Genomic DNA, 17,692 nt, shown 5'->3' with positions numbered 1-17,692 from the left:
TTTTGTAGCAGCCAATTTTACTTTACAATTCGAATTTTAGTTTTTGTTCCACCACACAATCCACACCCACCAGGGTGTAAAACTACACCGTACTTTACAATGCACGTAAGGTCGTAATTTTCCCACAGTGCATTTCAGTATTATCCAGGTGGCTCAGCGGTAGAGCGAGCCGCTCGCAATTTTGCGTTTGTGGCTTCAAATCCAGCTCAGGGGGATTTTACTCGGCCCATCATCCCTCTGGGGGTTGATAAAGTGAGTACCGCTCCGTGGGGAAGTCAACAGCGTTCATCCTATGGATAGACCCACCCCGCCCTCCCGTCCCTGCCATATCAATGTGGAATTTCCACCGCTGGCTCAGGAGGGCTGTACGTGGGAGATGCGATGTTTTTAGTCTCGGGGGGGGGGGGGGGCCTCGTGCCCAGAGAGCGTTTCAGAGCAATGTGCCCTGCGTGGCGGTGTTTGTTTGTTTCCGTGCGTTCTGTGACTTGCTCATCAATTCACATTCGGCTTGGCTTTTAGGTAACTGGAAACGAACACAATGTTTACCACATGAAGGGTTCCTACGTCGATTTGCAGGACAGTCTGGTAAATATGACAACGCTACCGTTCAAGCTCCCTATCTGCATAATTCATGGTGTTTTTTAAAACAAATTAATATCTTTCTTAATTGCTACATTAAACACGAAACTTACCCCTTCGTTTCCTTAACAGTCATGTAACAACAAAGCGCATCGTCTGCGAGTGGGGTTCTCTGTCTTTTCTCACTCTTGGGGAGCAATAATTCGGTTCTTCTCGGGCGGAGAAGCGTTTGTGGTGAAGAAGGGGTGATGGAGGTGCAAGTGGGACGGTAATATGAATCGTTCAAAAAAAACCTCCCTGCATTTAAAGTTTATGGTACGCTCCACCTGCTCCAAATCCCTTTGGGAAAATCTTTTGAATCACGAGTGGACTGGCAGAGGGTGGAGCATTCCATCCTTACCCAGGGGGGTGTCGTTCTCGATGCCGTCACCGCCAACTCGCGGGTGCATCGCTGTGTCCGGTGAACGGTTCTGCCGTTTGGCATTTGCTTTGAAACGAACGGCCAGCATTAAAGGGACACTGCTTCACGAATGCACTTGCACACTCGCGGTCCTTATAATAATTACTCATCGATGAATAACTACGTATATCTTTTGCCCAAATGAATAATACGCCATTAGTTATTATGTTTTATACGTACCTCATGTTTTCCGGATTTTAAAGCCGCATTGGCAACATTGCGCCCGTATCAACCTTTGCCAGTAATCCCACAAAGGTTGACCTGGCCACAAAATCATATCAACGGATTGTTCTAGCAGCAGAAATTTCACCGCAAAGCTCCCGCGTGTAATGCATTCCAGTATCCCTTTAGGGAGGTGTTCTTATGGAGTGGGCGAGTGTGCGTATTTCTGGTGTGTGTAGAGTCCTCTCTAACATCACCACTTTCACAACTGTCGCTTTACCGGTACTAATTTTTGACAACACGAACTGTACGATTCATGCGGATGCCGTTGGTGCCGAACACAACTGAAACAATGCACAGTTGAGTGCTCTTTGAATGAAATGTTTGAAACGTGCGTCAATACTCATGACGATCTGCCTTGGGGCAGAGCGGCCTTTGCTCCAGCCGGTGTGAGATCAGCGTTGCCACACGTGACGTAATTTGTACGTAGGGCACCACATTTCAGATGCGATGTCAAAACTGCAAAGTGGTCTGTTTAGATTATTTTAAAAGCTCGCGTGATTTCATACCGTTGTCCCTAATACCTATTTGCCTGGATATATGACCCTAAGGTACACCACATTCATGCCGTGCTGTTGGTGCCAATCTTTCGTCAAATTCCAAGTCCGTCAATCAACCTTTAGTTATTGAAACAAATTATCTGGTGCTGCTGCTGCTGCTGCGTTGGCAGTGATGCCAAAGCACAATTAACACTTTGTGGCCTAACAGCGAAAAAAATATATAATTGGGGACATTTCGGTCCATTGCCATTTTTGATTATCATTTATATTGCGCAATTAACACGAATAATCCTGACTCGGAGCGCTTTACGCAAGAAATTAAATAAACCCTAGGCGAGACATGTTGAGCAAGGTAAGGAGATATTTTGTCACGGTGGCGTCTCAGTTTTCTCGCCCTCACTGGGTGCACATAGACCCAGACCCCCAGTGTGGATGGACAGGGGAGCAGAGTGAACAGGCTATGAGACGACTTAGTCACACCACTGCTGGCAGAAGGATCTCCACTCGGGGGAGCTCTAGAGAGCACCCCCCCCCCCCCCCCCCCCCGAGGGTATTTGGCTGAATCCTCCACACTGATCGGACGCCGTTGACAGATGGGAGTAAGGAACTCGTACCGCTTTGTACAGCTCCTATCTCCAATACGACCCAAAGGGCCAGCACATTCCGGATTCCAGTTGGCAGAATTGTCTGAGAACGATCAGGCTGACGATTACTCCGATCTCTTCGTCACAGTCGAAGCGTCTCCCGTGTGAGTTGAAAGGCTGCCGAGACCCGGTCTGTGGTCATGAGTATTCATGTTCATCGCCGTGCTACGAGTGTGTTCGGTATCAATGCGGCTTTTTAGAAAACATAACTCTTAACGAAACAGCTACAAACCTTACAATGTTATAATCTTACACAGTCTTTCAAAATTGAGGTAATTGGAATTTCGCTTTTCTTTCTAATTTTAAACGGTTTATTATATTCTAAACTTACATGCCACGTCGTATTGGCGTACTGACCTCTGCCATGGCAATGTGGAATTTCCATCACTGGCACAGGGCTGCCGACAGAGATGAGCAGAGCCCCGTTCCTCATTTGAGTAGAAGTTTTAGACACGTAGCGTGATCAAGAAAGATGGTCATGCATCACCATTGTTGCTGTCAAAATAGTCTGTCTGTTATTGATTCAACTCGGAGCTTGGGCGATAATGATTGGTGGCGCCTGACCACCTGACAGCTGACTCCCAGCTCGTGAGTGGCTCCTCGGCGTTTGTGAGTTGAAATTTGCGATGAACGACGCCGCTATATACAACGGAACATTGTTACTGTTAACGTACACAAAATTGATTTTCACATCTGTTTCGACGACAAACTGCAAAGTTTAATATCTAAGAAAAACAAGGGGTCCTCAGTACAATGTTAAGGGGAAATACTGATTGGTAATTGCAAGATAGTTCCATTTTCCAGAGCAGAATTACTTGTTCAGTAGTACCCGTGTTTTTAAATTGGCTCATAGAAGTGCATTATTACGTGATAACGTACTTATAAAGTAATGTAATTGCATCATTAACTTGTAATTGTTGTTAAGACGTTTGTACAGCTCAAGTGCTGCCACCTCAGATGGTACCAACTTGTCAATTATTTGGCCTGGGCCCATCGACAAAGGCTCTAACATATTGCCTACATAAAAAAAAACTGTTATATGTTAGCGTTGTAATTGCCATGATTTTGAAAGACTGCTTGAAAAGATTAATATTTTTTTAACATTCTTAATTGCTGGCAAAAGAAATACAGGCAAAGTGCAAAGTATGACAAAAAAAAACTTAAAAGGGGGTAAAAATAAAATCATTCACATTCATCAAGCATCGTGATTTAATTTGATCGCTGTCAATTTATTTATCTTTTAAAAGATTTGTATTTCAACGATGCGTCTACGCACGCCGTGTGCTGTAATTTAAAGATGTGAGAATATCCTGTGACACGTCGTGAGTACATTACGATTTTCTCCCGATGGTTATTTTTGTAAAGGCTAATACGCGTGTTCAATTTGCAAAAGGCGAGAATGGAACGGCTATGCTTTGGCCGTGAGCCTCATAGCAAAGTTGTTTTGAAAAAAAAAATGAAACCCTCGTGAAATATTTCGCCTGATAGCGTGCACTAAAAACAAACCCTCCTTGTATTTCTTTTGCAAGCAACTAATACATGTGAAACGCACGCATAAACCATACAGGTATATGATTTTGCGTGTGTTTGTCCCGTGTGTGTGTGTGTGTGTGCGCGTGTAAACATTTTTAAACATTAGTTTTTAAACATAAGAATTTTGATGTTCAACTTTAAAGCAAAAAAATGTATTAATACTAGTCTCAAGTACTAATATGAAGTTTTGTATGAAACATTTAAAAGATGTAGCAATGTATTTCTGCCGACTTGTGGGATCCCACCGCTGTTTGATCTTCGCCGTGGCTTGCCGTGAGTTCCAGCCAGGGGTTCAGAGTTCCAGCCAGGGGTTCAGAGTTCCAGCCAGGGGTTCAGTGTCGTCCGTTCCGTGTATTCTTCAGCGCGAGCAGCAGCGTGGTAAAGGTTTATTTTGGGTCAGATCGCGTAAATACAAATGTGTCGTTCACCCACCGCCACCCGACACGGCCAATTAGCAAGGTTTGTCACGTGAACAAAACGTGCCAATTGGCTACTACTTCAGCACGTCGGTGTGATGGCGAGTAAGCCCACATCATTTACAGTCGAGTACGACGTTTCCCTGGCGATTACGACCAGCTTCATCAGGCGATTCACCCGAATTGCTCAACTTGCAAGTGAAGGAAGCTTCGGGGTTCGCTTCTGAGCTCTGCGTTCGGCACGACGGCCCACGCCTGCCACCTCGCCATCGGGAGGCAGGAGCTGGGTGGGTCATGCTCGAATCACGTGGGTGGACGATTGCACGTGATCGTGGAGAAGCCAGCAAGGTCTCCTGTAGGAGGGCAGTAGTACGGCAACGAGGGTGCTGACATATCTGCGGGGAATTTGATGGTTGCCCTGCTCCGGCGCTCTGGGTATTTCTTTGGGCGGTCCGAGTTTTGCCTCCCCCACGAAGTGGGTGTTGTAGATCGCTTACATCCGCTCATGGGTGAGGAGACTTCCCCACGATTTTCAGTCGTGCTGTTTGTTTCACCGTACTGCAACCCATGCCAGTCAGTGCCAAGTTGTTAAAGGGGAGGGGGGTTGCCGAGGAAAGCTTCAGATATGCGATGTTGGCCGTGGCCCGGAATCTGATGTTGGGTCACCAGTTCCATAGCGCATCGTGCGGAGGAATCCGACGAGCTACAAAGCTCTTATTCACTGATGTCCAGCAGGGGCACGGGGTCAGAACGTAGATTGGCCAAGCGACCCCAAGCAGGGGGGCCCCTCTGCTATTAAGTCAAAGGGACTCCGCGGGGGTCTTCTTGCGCTTCAGGAAACAAATGAAAGCCACGGGTGCGTCTGTTTAAACGAGAATGCCCCGGGGGACTACACTGAACACCCGAACTCGATCGGAACGCGTGCCACCGTCAGCTGGGACCGTCGCTTGGGCAGCGTCGAGATCGGCCAGGAGGTCGGGCGGCAGCGGTAGAAGCGGCGGCGGCGGTGAAGGTGAAGGTGCCTTACCCGCTGGGGGTTCACCACCGCCACCACCGCCGCGGGAAACAAACCCTGCCCGTCGTCACCGCGCCGTCCTCTCGTTGTAGCGGAAGTGCGACCAGTACTGGCCGTCGGACGGCAGCAGCGAGGAGTACGGCGGCGTCCTTGTCTCGCTCAAGAGCTCCAAGACGCTCGCCTTCTACACCGTGCGGCGCTTCGCGCTGCGCAACACCAAGCAGCGGCGGGTAACGCGGCGGCGGCGGCCAGCTCGGTGCACGTGTCTCCTTTGTGCACGCGTGTGTGCGTGTGTGTACGTGTGCGTGTGTGTGTGCGTGTGTGTGCGCGTGTGTGTGTGTGTGCGTGTGTGCGTGTGTGTGTGTCTGTGTGTGTGTGCGTGTGTGTGTGCGTGTCTTCTTTGTGCGCGCGTGTGTGTGCGTGTGTGTGTGCGTGTGTGTCTGTGTGTGTGTGCGTGTGTGTGCGTGTCTTCTTTGTGCGCGCGTGTGTGTGCGTGTGTGTGCGTGTGTGTGTGTGTGCGTGTGTGCGTGTGTGTCTTCTTTGTGCACGCGTGTGTGTGCGTGTGTGCGTGCGTGTGTGTGTGTGTCTTCTTTGTGCATGCGTGTGTGTGTGTGTGCATCCACACAACATCATGGATGCATGTTGGGTTCAAGCAAGAACATCTGCTGGACTACATAGTGACGGACCAGCGGGTGCGAGCCCATGTCCTTGACACCAGGACCTACCGTGGAGCTGATCTGCCCTCTGACCATCGACTAGTCATCTGTAAGATGCGCCTGTCATTCTTCCACTCTGGTGGTGGGTGTACACCCAGGACCCCATTCCAACCTAAAGTGGCCTGGTCTCAGTTATCTGATGAAAGTTGCAAACGAAAATTTCATCATCACTTGCGGCTGGGGTTGGCATCGTCCCCCATTCCTCCTGATGTCGAGAGTTAATGGGCGAGGTTTAGGACTGTGACTCATGCAGCTGCAATGGCTGCTTTGGGTACATGGTCCAGACCTCCCCAGAGACGCTGGCTGACAGAGGAGGTGTTCAGGATGGTTGAGAAAAAGCGACAGGCCCACTGTCATCGGCTACAGAATCCCACGTCAGAGAATAAGGAGGCTTACCGCAGCCTTCGCTCGGAGGTTCGGAGAGCCGTGAGGCGCTGCAAGGATGGGTGGTGGTCGCGGGTTGCTGAGGAGATGGAGTCTGCCTCAGTGGCCCGCGATCACAAATCTCTATTTAACTCCATCAAAAAAGTAACCTGCAGCACCACACCTATTACCATCATTAGGGGAAAAAACGGTGATCCAATCTCCGACCCCCAGGAACAGGTTTGCAGATTTGCTGAGCATTTCCGTGAGGTCCTGGGGGAGGGGACATTCCTCAGCCAGGAAAACATCGTGGCGCAAAGTGGGGATGACCCTGCTGAGGCTGCAGTGCCTCAAATATTGGAAGAAGTCACCCGCTGTGAGTGGCTGGCTGAGGTGCCATCTGTTGAGGAAGTACTGAAGGTGATCTGGAGTCTGAGACCAAGAAAGGCACCGGGTAGAGATGATCTCCCAAGCGAAATGCTGAGGGAGGGTGGCGTTTGTGCAGACTGCCCTATATGACATAATAACATGATTGGAAAGATGCCCTGGTGGTCCCCCTCTTTAAGAAGGGGGACCGCACAGACTTTGACAACTATAGGGGCATCTCACTCCTCAGTGTGCCGGGAAAGGTCCTGGCAAGGATTATTCAACATCGCCTTGCCAGACACGCTGAGAAGAGGCTTGCGGAGCCCCAATGCGGTTTCAGGAAAGGGCGGTCCTGCACAGATGCCATATTTTCTGTCCGTCTGCTACAGCAGAGGTGTAGGGAATTCCAACAAGACCTACATCTCTGCTTTATTGACCTGGTCAAGGCCTATGATACCATCAGTAGGCCTGGGCTCTGGGTTGTTCGTCGTGCTTTTGGAGTCCCTGACCCTCTACTCACGATCATTAAGGACCTTCATGATGGTGAGCGGGCCCGGGTAAAACTATGTCGCCGGGAGTCAGAGCCATTCCCTGTACACCTTGGGGTACGACAGGGATGTCCTCTGGCTCCCACATTATTTAACATCTATTTTGACCACGTAGTTCGTGAAGCCTTCAATAGCTGTATCGGAGGGATCTCCATTTGGTACAGATATAATGGGAGGCTGATCGATGCCCGGGTGCGGTCAAGGGATGGCTCCCTATTACTCAACCACGTTATGTATGCCGATGATTTGGTAATAGCTGCTCATTCAGAGGAGGAGTTGGAGACGCTGCTGCTGAGACTGGAGCGTGCCACTAAGAGATGGGGCCTTACCATCAGCCCCACCAAAACTAAGCACCTGCCTGGGTATTTTGTACCATCGGATACTCCACCCCAACAATTCCCAATCGGTGATGGGGCAGTTGTGGAGAGAGTGGAGAGTTTCCCATACCTGGGCACTGTGCTTATTACCGGCTCCAGTTTAACAGCAGAGGTCTCACTCCGAATCAGTCGAGCGGCAATATCTTTTCATCGGTTGCGTAACGCTGTGGGGAAGCTACCTGGTCTGTCGCTCCGCACTAAGCTTCAGGTCTTCTCGGCCACGGTCATTCCCTCCCTTCTCTACGCTTGCGAAACGTGGACTCCCCTAATGGAACATCTTCGCTGGTTAGAAACATTTAGGCTAGCCTGCCTACGATTTGTCCTGGGTTTAACCAGGCTGGATTGTGTGAGGAGCTCACAAATCTTTGAAAGATCTGGGCAAGGTCCCATCGGTGAGCTCCTCCAGCAGGCAAGGCTGCGTTGGCTGGGTCATGTAGCCCGCATGCCCAGCCACCGCATGCTTTTGTTCGGCCGGATCGAGGGGGCTAAACGGACGTGGCACGCGCTAGAGAAGAGATGGAGTGATGTGGTACAGGAGGACGTGGAGCTGAGTGGACTTGCCGATGACTGGTACCAGCGGTGTCAAGATCGGCCTCTGTGGAGGAGGCTCGTGAAATACGCTACTGGGCAGTTGGAGGCAGTCGCCCTCCAACAACAACGGAGGGCGGAGGAGCGACACTTACAACAATGAGCGGAGCACCGGGTGGCTAAAGCACAGCAGGTTGGCACAGTAGGGGGCACAGGTGGTGCATCAGCCAGTCATCTCAGTCAGTCGACCCATGGCACTTGGGTCTGCCCGGTGACCTCCTGCCAGCGGGCGTTCGACACTTCACGTGGCCTTAAGGTGCACATGGCCTGGCACAAGCGTCGTGGTGACGTCCCCGCCACTTAGTGGCGAATGGCGGTTGTTGTTGTTGTGTGTGCGTGTGTGCGCGTGTGTGTGTGTCTTCTTTGTGCGCGGGTGTTGCGTGTGTGCGTGTGCGCGCGTGATGAGGAGCGGTGGTGTAGCGGTTAGCGCTACACTACGAACCTGGCGACCCGGGTTGGATTCCCGCTCACGGCCAACACCGGTGACGGTTATCTGAACCGGTCCTGGGCCTCCTCCCCTAGGTTGACTCAGCCTCAAATGAGTACCCGGTTGCGCGTTGCGTAATAACGTCGCCACTGGGGAGACAAAGGCGGCCGGGCGTGGTTGCTGACCACCCAGCCCCCTCGTGTGTGCCGTGCCGGCCTTCATAGCTGCTGCTCGCCAACAGCACTTGCCACCAGTCTGCTAAGGCTACACGGGGGATCTTTGTCTTTGTGCGTGCGTGAGCAGAGCGGGCAGCGTGGCGGTGGCGAGCGCGTGCTGCTGCAGTACCACTACACGCAGTGGCCTGACATGGGCACCCCCGAGTACGCCTTGCCCCTGCTCACCTTCGTCAAGAAGTCGTCGGCCGCCCGGCTGCCCGACTCAGGCCCCGTGCTCGTGCACTGCAGGTGCCCCCCCCCCGCCCCCGGCAGAGACAGCGAGCGTGCGTGCGGGAGCCAACGCCCTGTGGCCTGTGATGTAACGAACTCCCCTCCCGTGGCCGTCAAGCAGGAGCCGTAGCCCTGGCTCGCCAGGGGAGTGCGGCACACCAAAAATGTGTATTGCACCCGTTCCATCTCTCTGGGATAGAGTGTTTCCCCCTCACAAACGCGGGCTTTCTCCAGTCACTCCGGTTGCCTCCAACACGTACGCACTCACTAATTGACCGATGACACCCCCATATGTAGAGCGACGCGGAGCTTGGTCAGTCGTTGGCTCCGGCTCATCGCGTGATTGCCTTGCCCGGTCATCTGTGGTTCCTTTTTGCCTCTGAGTTTCGCCCTCCCCTATCTCTCTCTGAGAGTGAGGAGCGAACACTGTGTGAGTTGAAATTCATTTCCATCGCCACCACTGCCACCATTACCACGGCCACTGCTACCACTGCCACCGCCATCGCCACTACTGCCACCACCGCCACCATCGCCACTACTGCCACCACTGCCACCATCGCCACTACTGCCACCACTGCCACCATCGCCACTACTGCCACCACCGCCACCATCGCCACTGCTGCCACCACCGCCACCATCGCCACTACTGCCACCACCGCCACCATCGCCACTATTGTCACCACCGCCACCATCGCCACTACTGCCACCACTGCCACCATCGCCACTACTGCCACCACTGCCACCATCGCCACTACTGCCACCACCGCCACCATCGCCACTGCTGCCACCACCGCCACCATCGCCACTATTGTCACCACCGCCACCATCGCCACTACTGCCACCACCGCCACCACCGCCACCATCGCCACTACTGCCACCACCGCCACTACTGCCACCACCGCCACCATCGCCGCGTGACTCATGTCTGCCCCCGTGCGGGTCTCGCTGTTGCAGTGCGGGCGTGGGGCGCACGGGGACCTACATCGTGCTCGACTCGATGCTGCAGCAGATCCGCGACAAGGGCTCCGTGAGCGTCATGGCCTTCCTGAAGCACATCCGCAACCAGCGCAACTACCTGGTGCAGACCGAGGTGGGCACGCGGACGGACACTCGGGGCGGCGTCGACGATGCCCTCGCGCCAGCAGCTCGCTGTGCCAATCCCTCGCTCCCTCCCTGGCTCCCTCCCTCGCTCCCTGGCTCCCTGACTCCCTCGCTCCCTCCCTGGCTCCCTCCCTCCCTCGCTCCCTCCCTGGCTCCCGAATTACGAAACTGTAGAAAGCAACAGCGGCGTTGCCCCCTTCTGCAAGACCTCTAATTCCCACTCGCAGACTCGTGCTGTGTGTTTATCTCGTGCTGTGTGTTTATCTCGTGCTGTGTGTTTATCTCGTGCTGTGTGTTTATCTCGTGTTGTGTGTTTATCTCGTGCTGTGTGTTTATCTCGTGCTGTGTGTTTATCTCGTGTTGTGTGTTTATCTCGTGTTGTGTGTTTATCTCGTGTTGTGTGTTTATCTCGTGTTGTGTGTTTATCTCGTGCTGTGTGTTTATCTCGTGTTGTGTGTTTATCTCGTGCTGTGTGTTTATCTCGTGTTGTGTGTTTATCTCGTGTTGTGTGTTTATCTCGTGCTGTGTGTTTATCTCGTGCTGTGTGTTTATCTCGTGCTGTGTGTTTATCTCGTGTTGTGTGTTTATCTCGTGTTGTGTGTTTATCTCGTGTTGTGTGTTTATCTCGTGCTGTGTGTTTATCTCGTGTTGTGTGTTTATCTCGTGCTGTGTGTTTATCTCGTGTTGTGTGTTTACCTAGTGTTGTGTTTATCTCGTGTTGTGTGTTTATCTCGTGTTGTGTGTTTATCTCGTGTTGTGTGTTTATCTCGTGCTGTGTTTATCTCGTGTTGTGTGTTTATCTCGTGTTGTGTGTTTATCTCGTGCTGTGTGTTTATCTCGTGTTGTGTGTTTATCTCGTGCTGTGTGTGTTATCTCGTGTTGTGTGTTTATCTCGTGCTGTGTTTATCTCGTGTTGTGTGTTTATCTCGTGCTGTGTGTTTATCTCGTGTTGTGTGTTTATCTCGTGTTGTGTGTTTATCTCGTGTTGTGTGTTTATCTCGTGCTGTGTGTTTATCTCGTGCTGTGTGTTTATCTCGTGTTGTGTGTTTATCTCGTGTTGTGTGTTTATCTCGTGTTGTGTGTTTATCTCGTGCTGTGTGTTTATCTCGTGTTGTGTGTTTATCTCGTGCTGTGTGTTTATCTCGTGTTGTGTGTTTACCTAGTGTTGTGTGTTTATCTCGTGTTGTGTGTTTATCTCGTGTTGTGTGTTTATCTCGTGTTGTGTGTTTATCTCGTGCTGTGTGTTTATCTCGTGTTGTGTGTTTATCTCGTGTTGTGTGTTTATCTCGTGTTGTGTGTTTATCTCGTGTTGTGTGTTTATCTCGTGCTGTGTGTTTATCTCGTGTTGTGTGTTTATCTCGTGTTGTGTGTTTATCTCGTGCTGTGTGTTTATCTCGTGTTGTGTGTTTATCTCGTGCTGTGTGTTTATCTCGTGCTGTGTGTTTATCTCGTGCTGTGTGTTTATCTCGTGCTGTGTGTTTACCTCGGATAAAGCTGCCATCAGGGGGTCCCCGATAGTAAACAAACCTGACCTCTTGTCATTGCTTCAATGTTGCTTCAATGTAAATGCAGGTTGTACGTACGTCTGAGGAACTTCTTTCGCACCGTATGTAGCCAGCCGTGCTAACGGGAGGTTTATTGTTGTTGTTTGTTGGGTTTGGCCGTGCAGGAGCAGTACGTGTTCATCCACGAGGCCCTACTGGAGGCCATCCAGGGCCGCGAGACGGAGGTGGCCTCCTCGAGCCTGCACGCCTACGTCAACGGAATCCTCACGCCGGGGCCCTCAGGACTCACCCGCGTCGAGAAGCACTTCAAGGTCTGCCGCCCGCGACAACTCTCGCGGCTCTCCCGTCGTTGCGTTCGTGCACTGCAGCGGGTTGCTTGGGCGCCGCGGTGGCTAGGAGATGTTAACTCCCTCGCCTGGTATACAGGAGGACGCGGGTTCGATCACGACCCTGACGCCTGCTGCTGTATATTTGGAGTTTTCATGTCTCTCTCTCATCATCATTATCATCACGGTGGCTAGGAGATGTTAACTCCCTCGCCTGGTATACAGGAGGACGCGGGTTCGATCACGACCCTGACCCCTGCTGCTGTATATTTGGAGTTTTCATGTCTCTCTCTCATCATCATTATCATCACGGTGGCTAGGAGATGTTAACTCCCTCGCCTGGTCTACAGGAGGATGCAGGTTCGATCGCAACCCTGACAGTGCCTGCTGTATATTTGAAGTTTTCATGTCTCTCTCTCATCATCATTATCATCACGGTGGCTAGGAGATGTTAACTCCCTCGCCTGGTCTACAGGAGGATGCGGGTTCGATCGCGACCCTGACAGTGCCTGCTGTATATTTTAAGTTTTCATGTCTCTCTCTCATCATCAGTATCATCACGGTGGCTAGGAGATGTTAACTACCTCGCCTGGTCTACAGGAGGACGTAGGTTCGATCGCGACCCTGACAATGCCTGCTGCTGTATATTTGAAGTTTTCATGTGTCTCTCTCATCATCAGTATCATCACGGTGGCTAGGAGATGTTAACTCCCTCGCCTGGTCTACAGGAGGACGCGGGTTCGATCGCGACCCTGACAATGCCTGCTGCTGTATATTTGAAGTTTTCATGTGTCTCTCTCTCTGTCTCCCCGTGGTCGCTTGGATTTTTCTCCGGGTCTTCCGGTTTTCTCTCCACATTAATAATCCAACATTACGCGTTGAGAGCATTTCACTGCTGTACATTTCCACGTGATGATGAGCCAATTCGTTGAGCTATCATTTTTGGCCAGGTCACTTCTGGAAAAGAGCTACATAGCTCAGTGTGCCTTACCTGGTAAAATTAACAAAAAGTTTAGTCTTCAAATAAATGTTGCTTTTAGAATAGTTTTGGAATTGTTAATGTCCGAGAATTTTGCTACGCACGCAGTGGACTTTGTCACAAACTGAATTCAGTTCACTAATTCGGTATTCTGAATTCAGCCCCCTAAGAAGCTCCCAGCACGTATGACAGGAGCAGTGTGTTCAGGAGCCAGTGTGGAGGTTGGCTCCTGAACACACATGGAGGTTTGCTGCTGGCCACGACGAGAGGGCTTCGAGAGAGAAGAGTTCGTGTCGTTTTTTGCTGTTCCTCCTCCATTGAAGGAGCGTAGAACACAGTGATGTATTGTGCGGACCGCCTATTGGCGTCCTTACCAGTCTCTTATTTTTCAACTAACAATTGCGGTACTTTCGGCAGCTTGTAAAAATAAAACCTCGCCCAGTTTGTAAACAAAAAAAATCGTTCTAACAGAAAAAAATAACATGATCAATTGCGTCGCTTTTTCATTTCGTTAGTTTTACGATGCTCATAATAACTTCAACTCGTGACACACACACAGTTTTCGCTCGCCCTCGAAGAGCGGAAGCTGAATCTTTTCGGAAGATGATGGCGATCGTTCACAGATGCCGAAGATGAGCGTTTCGTTTGATGCAAGGACGACGTTCGCCTTCCGAATCGGTGCGTGTCTTTTCTGTTTGTCCGAGTGTGCGAACGGAGCTGGGGATGTCACTCCGCTTGGCCGTGCTTGTTGTGTCGTTTGCAGCTAATCCTGCAGAGCGGCTTGCATTCAGACTTCACGAGCGCCCAGAAGCCATGCAACCAAAACAAAAACCGCTCCACGGCCGTCCTGCCGGGTAATGCACTCAGCAATACGCGCAATAACACACACACGCACACGCACAGATACGTGTGCGTGCGTGTGTGCTCGCACTCACACTTGCCGACAAATATATACGCATACATACAACGGACCAGGGATCCCCAGTTTAGCCTTATACAGACTGTTGGGGACAGTGCTGTTAGCGAGCACCTATTAAGGCTGGCACCTAGGGGAGGCCCAAGACTGGTTCAGATATCCACCAATGACGTGGGCCATTGATGGGAATTGAACTCTCTCGTCACGGAGTTTGTCGTGCAGCGCACGAAGCACTGCGCCACCACTCCCCACGCGCAGCACGTACGCGGCAGGTTCACGCAACTTGTGCCGCCAATGTTACACTTGGCCAGGAGGCAAACGCAGACCGCCAGGAGCACAGGAGCGGGGATTTTGCCACGACCGATGTGGGCCGCGAGCGTAGCGCAGTGCGCTGACCACCTCGCCACGGCCGCTCCCCGCGATCGCTCCGGACGTGCGCGTACGTTCACTGGTGCACATTCACACGTGCGGCCAAGAGGGGTTGCCACCTGCCCGTGTTTTCCCACGATTGTTCTTTTTTTGAGGTAGCGGACGTCCTCAGAAATCTGTCCCGTCTTCCTGGGACGGTAAATTAGAGATTATTCACATCACTCGAGGCGACGCATTCCGTCTGTGGTCCTCTCCCCCGCTGGCATTGTGAGGTATTCTACTTCCCGTGACGCGTCATGTTTATGGCACCTCACAGGTGGCACAGTCACAACACCACGTGCGCACACCGTGTGACGTGTAGATCACTGGGCATCGTCATTATTGCTGCGATTGTTTACCCGGAAAAGCCTCGCTGAGTCTCAGGACTCGTTCTGGGGAGAGTCCTGCCGAGTGTTCGTCGCGGGGAGGGGGGTGGGCGACGTCGCCGCTACGTGCACTGTCATCCCGAATTGAGTTGTTGTTTGCAGGTAATAATTCAGCATTGGGATGTTTTTTGGCCAACACCAGTTTCATGGCAATGCTCCTTCAGTTTCGGGAGAAAATCGAAGAAGCCAGAGGAATTCCCCCTAGATCGAGGGAGAGAGAGAGAGAGAAGGCTTTCTGTCACCATGAGCTACCGTGCCACTAGACTGCCACCCCACTGGGAGACTGTGTGTGTCCTTGTGTTCTGTCTCTGTGTCTAACCCAGCGGTGTTCCCCACCCCGCTGGGAGACTGTGTGTGTCCTTGTGTTCTGTCTCTGTGTCTAACCCAGCGGTGTTCCCCACCCCACTGGGACACTGTGTGTGTCCTTGTGTTCTGCCTCTGTGTCTAACCCAGCGGTGTTCTCCACGGCGCTGGGAGACTGTGTGTGTCCTTGTGCTCTGTCTCTGTGTCTAACCCAGCGGTGTTCCCCACAGCCCTGGGAGACTGTGTGTGTCCTTGTGTTCTGTCTCTGTGTCTAACCCAGTGGTGTTCCCCACCCCGCTGGGACACTGTGTGTGTCCTTGTGTTCTGTCTCTGTGTCTAACCCAGTGGTGTTCCCCACGGTGCTGGGAGACTGTGTGTGTCCTTGTGCTCTGTCTCTGTGTCTAACCCAGCGGTGTTCCCCACAGCCCTGGGAGACTGTGTGTGTCCTTGTGTTCTGTCTCTGTGTCTAACCCAGCGGTGTTCCCCACCCCACTGGGAGACTGTGTGTGTCCTTGTGTTCTGTCTCTGTGTCTAACCCAGCGGTGTTCCCCACCCCACTAGGAGACTGTGTGTGTCCTTGTGTTCTGTCTCTGTGTCTAACCCAGCGGTGTTCCCCATGGTGCTGAGAGACTGTGTGTGTCCTTGTGCTCTGTCTCTGTGTCTAACCCAGCGGTGTTCCCCACCCCACTAGGAGACTGTGTGTGTCCTTGTGTTCTGTCTCTGTGTCTAACCCAGCGGTGTTCCCCATGGTGCTGAGAGACTGTGTGTGTCCTTGTGCTCTGTCTCTGTGTCTAACCCAGCGGTATTCCCCACCCCGCTGGGACACTGTGTGTGTCCTTGTGTTCTGTCTCTGTGTCTAACCCAGCGGTGTTCCCCACAGCCCTGGGAGACTGTGTGTGTCCTTGTGTTCTGTCTCTGTGTCTAACCCAGTGGTGTTCCCCACCCCGCTGGGACACTGTGTGTGTCCTTGTGTTCTGTCTCTGTGTCTAACCCAGTGGTGTTCCCCACGGTGCTGGGAGACTGTGTGTGTCCTTGTGCTCTGTCTCTGTGTCTAACCCAGCGGTGTTCCCCACAGCCCTGGGAGACTGTGTGTGTCCTTGTGTTCTGTCTCTGTGTCTAACCCAGCGGTATTCCCCACCCCACTGGGAGACTGTGTGTGTCCTTGTGTTCTGTCTCTGTGTCTAACCCAGCGGTGTTCCCCACCCCACTAGGAGACTGTGTGTGTCCTTGTGTTCTGTCTCTGTGTCTAACCCAGCGGTGTTCCCCATGGTGCTGAGAGACTGTGTGTGTCCTTGTGCTCTGTCTCTGTGTCTAACCCAGCGGTGTTCCCCACCCCACTAGGAGACTGTGTGTGTCCTTGTGTTCTGTCTCTGTGTCTAACCCAGCGGTGTTCCCCATGGTGCTGAGAGACTGTGTGTGTCCTTGTGCTCTGTCTCTGTGTCTAACCCAGCGGTATTCCCCACCCCGCTGGGACACTGTGTGTGTCCTTGTGTTCTGTCTCTGTGTCTAACCCAGCGATGTTCCCCACGGTGCTGGGAGACTGTGTGTGTCGTTGTGTTCTGTCTCTGTGTCTAACCCAGCGGTGTCCCCCACCCCACTGGGAGACTGTGTGTGTCCTTGTGTTCTGTCTCTGTGTCTAACCCAGCGGTGTTCCCCATGGTGCTGAGAGACTGTGTGTGTCCTTGTGCTCTGTCTCTGTGTCTAACCCAGCGGTGTTCCCCACCCCACTAGGAGACTGTGTGTGTCCTTGTGTTCTGTCTCTGTGTCTAACCCAGCGGTGTTCCCCATGGTGCTGAGAGACTGTGTGTGTCCTTGTGCTCTGTCTCTGTGTCTAACCCAGCGGTATTCCCCACCCCGCTGGGACACTGTGTGTGTCCTTGTGTTCTGTCTCTGTGTCTAACCCAGCGATGTTCCCCACGGTGCTGGGAGACTGTGTGTGTCGTTGTGTTCTGTCTCTGTGTCTAACCCAGCGGTGTCCCCCACCCCACTGGGAGACTGTGTGTGTCCTTGTGTTCTGTCTCTGTGTCTAACCCAGCGGTGTTCCCCACAGCCCTGGGAGACTGTGTGTGTCCTTGTGTTCTGTCTCTGTGTCTAACCCAGTGGTGTTCCCCACCCCGCTGGGACACTGTGTGTGTCCTTGTGTTCTGTCTCTGTGTCTAACCCAGCGGTGTTCCCCACCCCACTGGGAGACTGTGTGTGTCCTTGTGTTCTGTCTCTGTGTCTAACCCAGCGGTGTTCCCCACGGTGCTGGGAGACTGTGTGTGTCCTTGTGTTCTGTCTCTGTGTCTAACCCAGCGGTGTTCCCCACGGTGCTGGGAGACTGTGTGTGTCCTTGTGCTCTGTCTCTGTGTCTAACCCAGCGGTGTTCCCCACCCCACTAGGAGACTGTGTGTGTCCTTGTGTTCTGTCTCTGTGTCTAACCCAGTGGTGTTCCCCACCCCGCTGGGACACTGTGTGTGTCCTTGTGTTCTGTCTCTGTGTCTAACCCAGTGGTGTTCCCCACCCCGCTGGGACACTGTGTGTGTCCTTGTGCTCTGTCTCTGTGTCTAACCCAGCGGTGTTCCCCAC

At 52.3% G+C, this 17,692-nt stretch overlaps 1 protein-coding gene across 1 annotated transcript in view; it reads left to right on the top strand.

Annotated features, from left to right (window-relative positions):
- The window catches only part of LOC116947433 (receptor-type tyrosine-protein phosphatase gamma-like), a 188,386-nt gene that overhangs the window by 151,513 nt on the left and 19,181 nt on the right, over nt 1–17,692 (top strand). The window contains 5 exon segments of the mRNA XM_032963163.2: nt 5,462–5,599; nt 9,058–9,218; nt 10,155–10,290; nt 11,971–12,117; nt 13,875–13,965. Of these exon segments, the coding sequence (XP_032819054.2) occupies nt 5,462–5,599; nt 9,058–9,218; nt 10,155–10,290; nt 11,971–12,117; nt 13,875–13,965 (673 nt within the window).

This window comes from Petromyzon marinus, chromosome 30 (assembly GCF_048934315.1).
Source record: "Petromyzon marinus isolate PM22_M1 ecotype Great Lakes invasive population chromosome 30, UKy_Petmar_22M1.pri1.0, whole genome shotgun sequence".
Lineage (NCBI taxonomy): Eukaryota > Metazoa > Chordata > Hyperoartia > Petromyzontiformes > Petromyzontidae > Petromyzon > Petromyzon marinus.
This window is presented reverse-complemented; position numbering and strand designations above follow the sequence as displayed.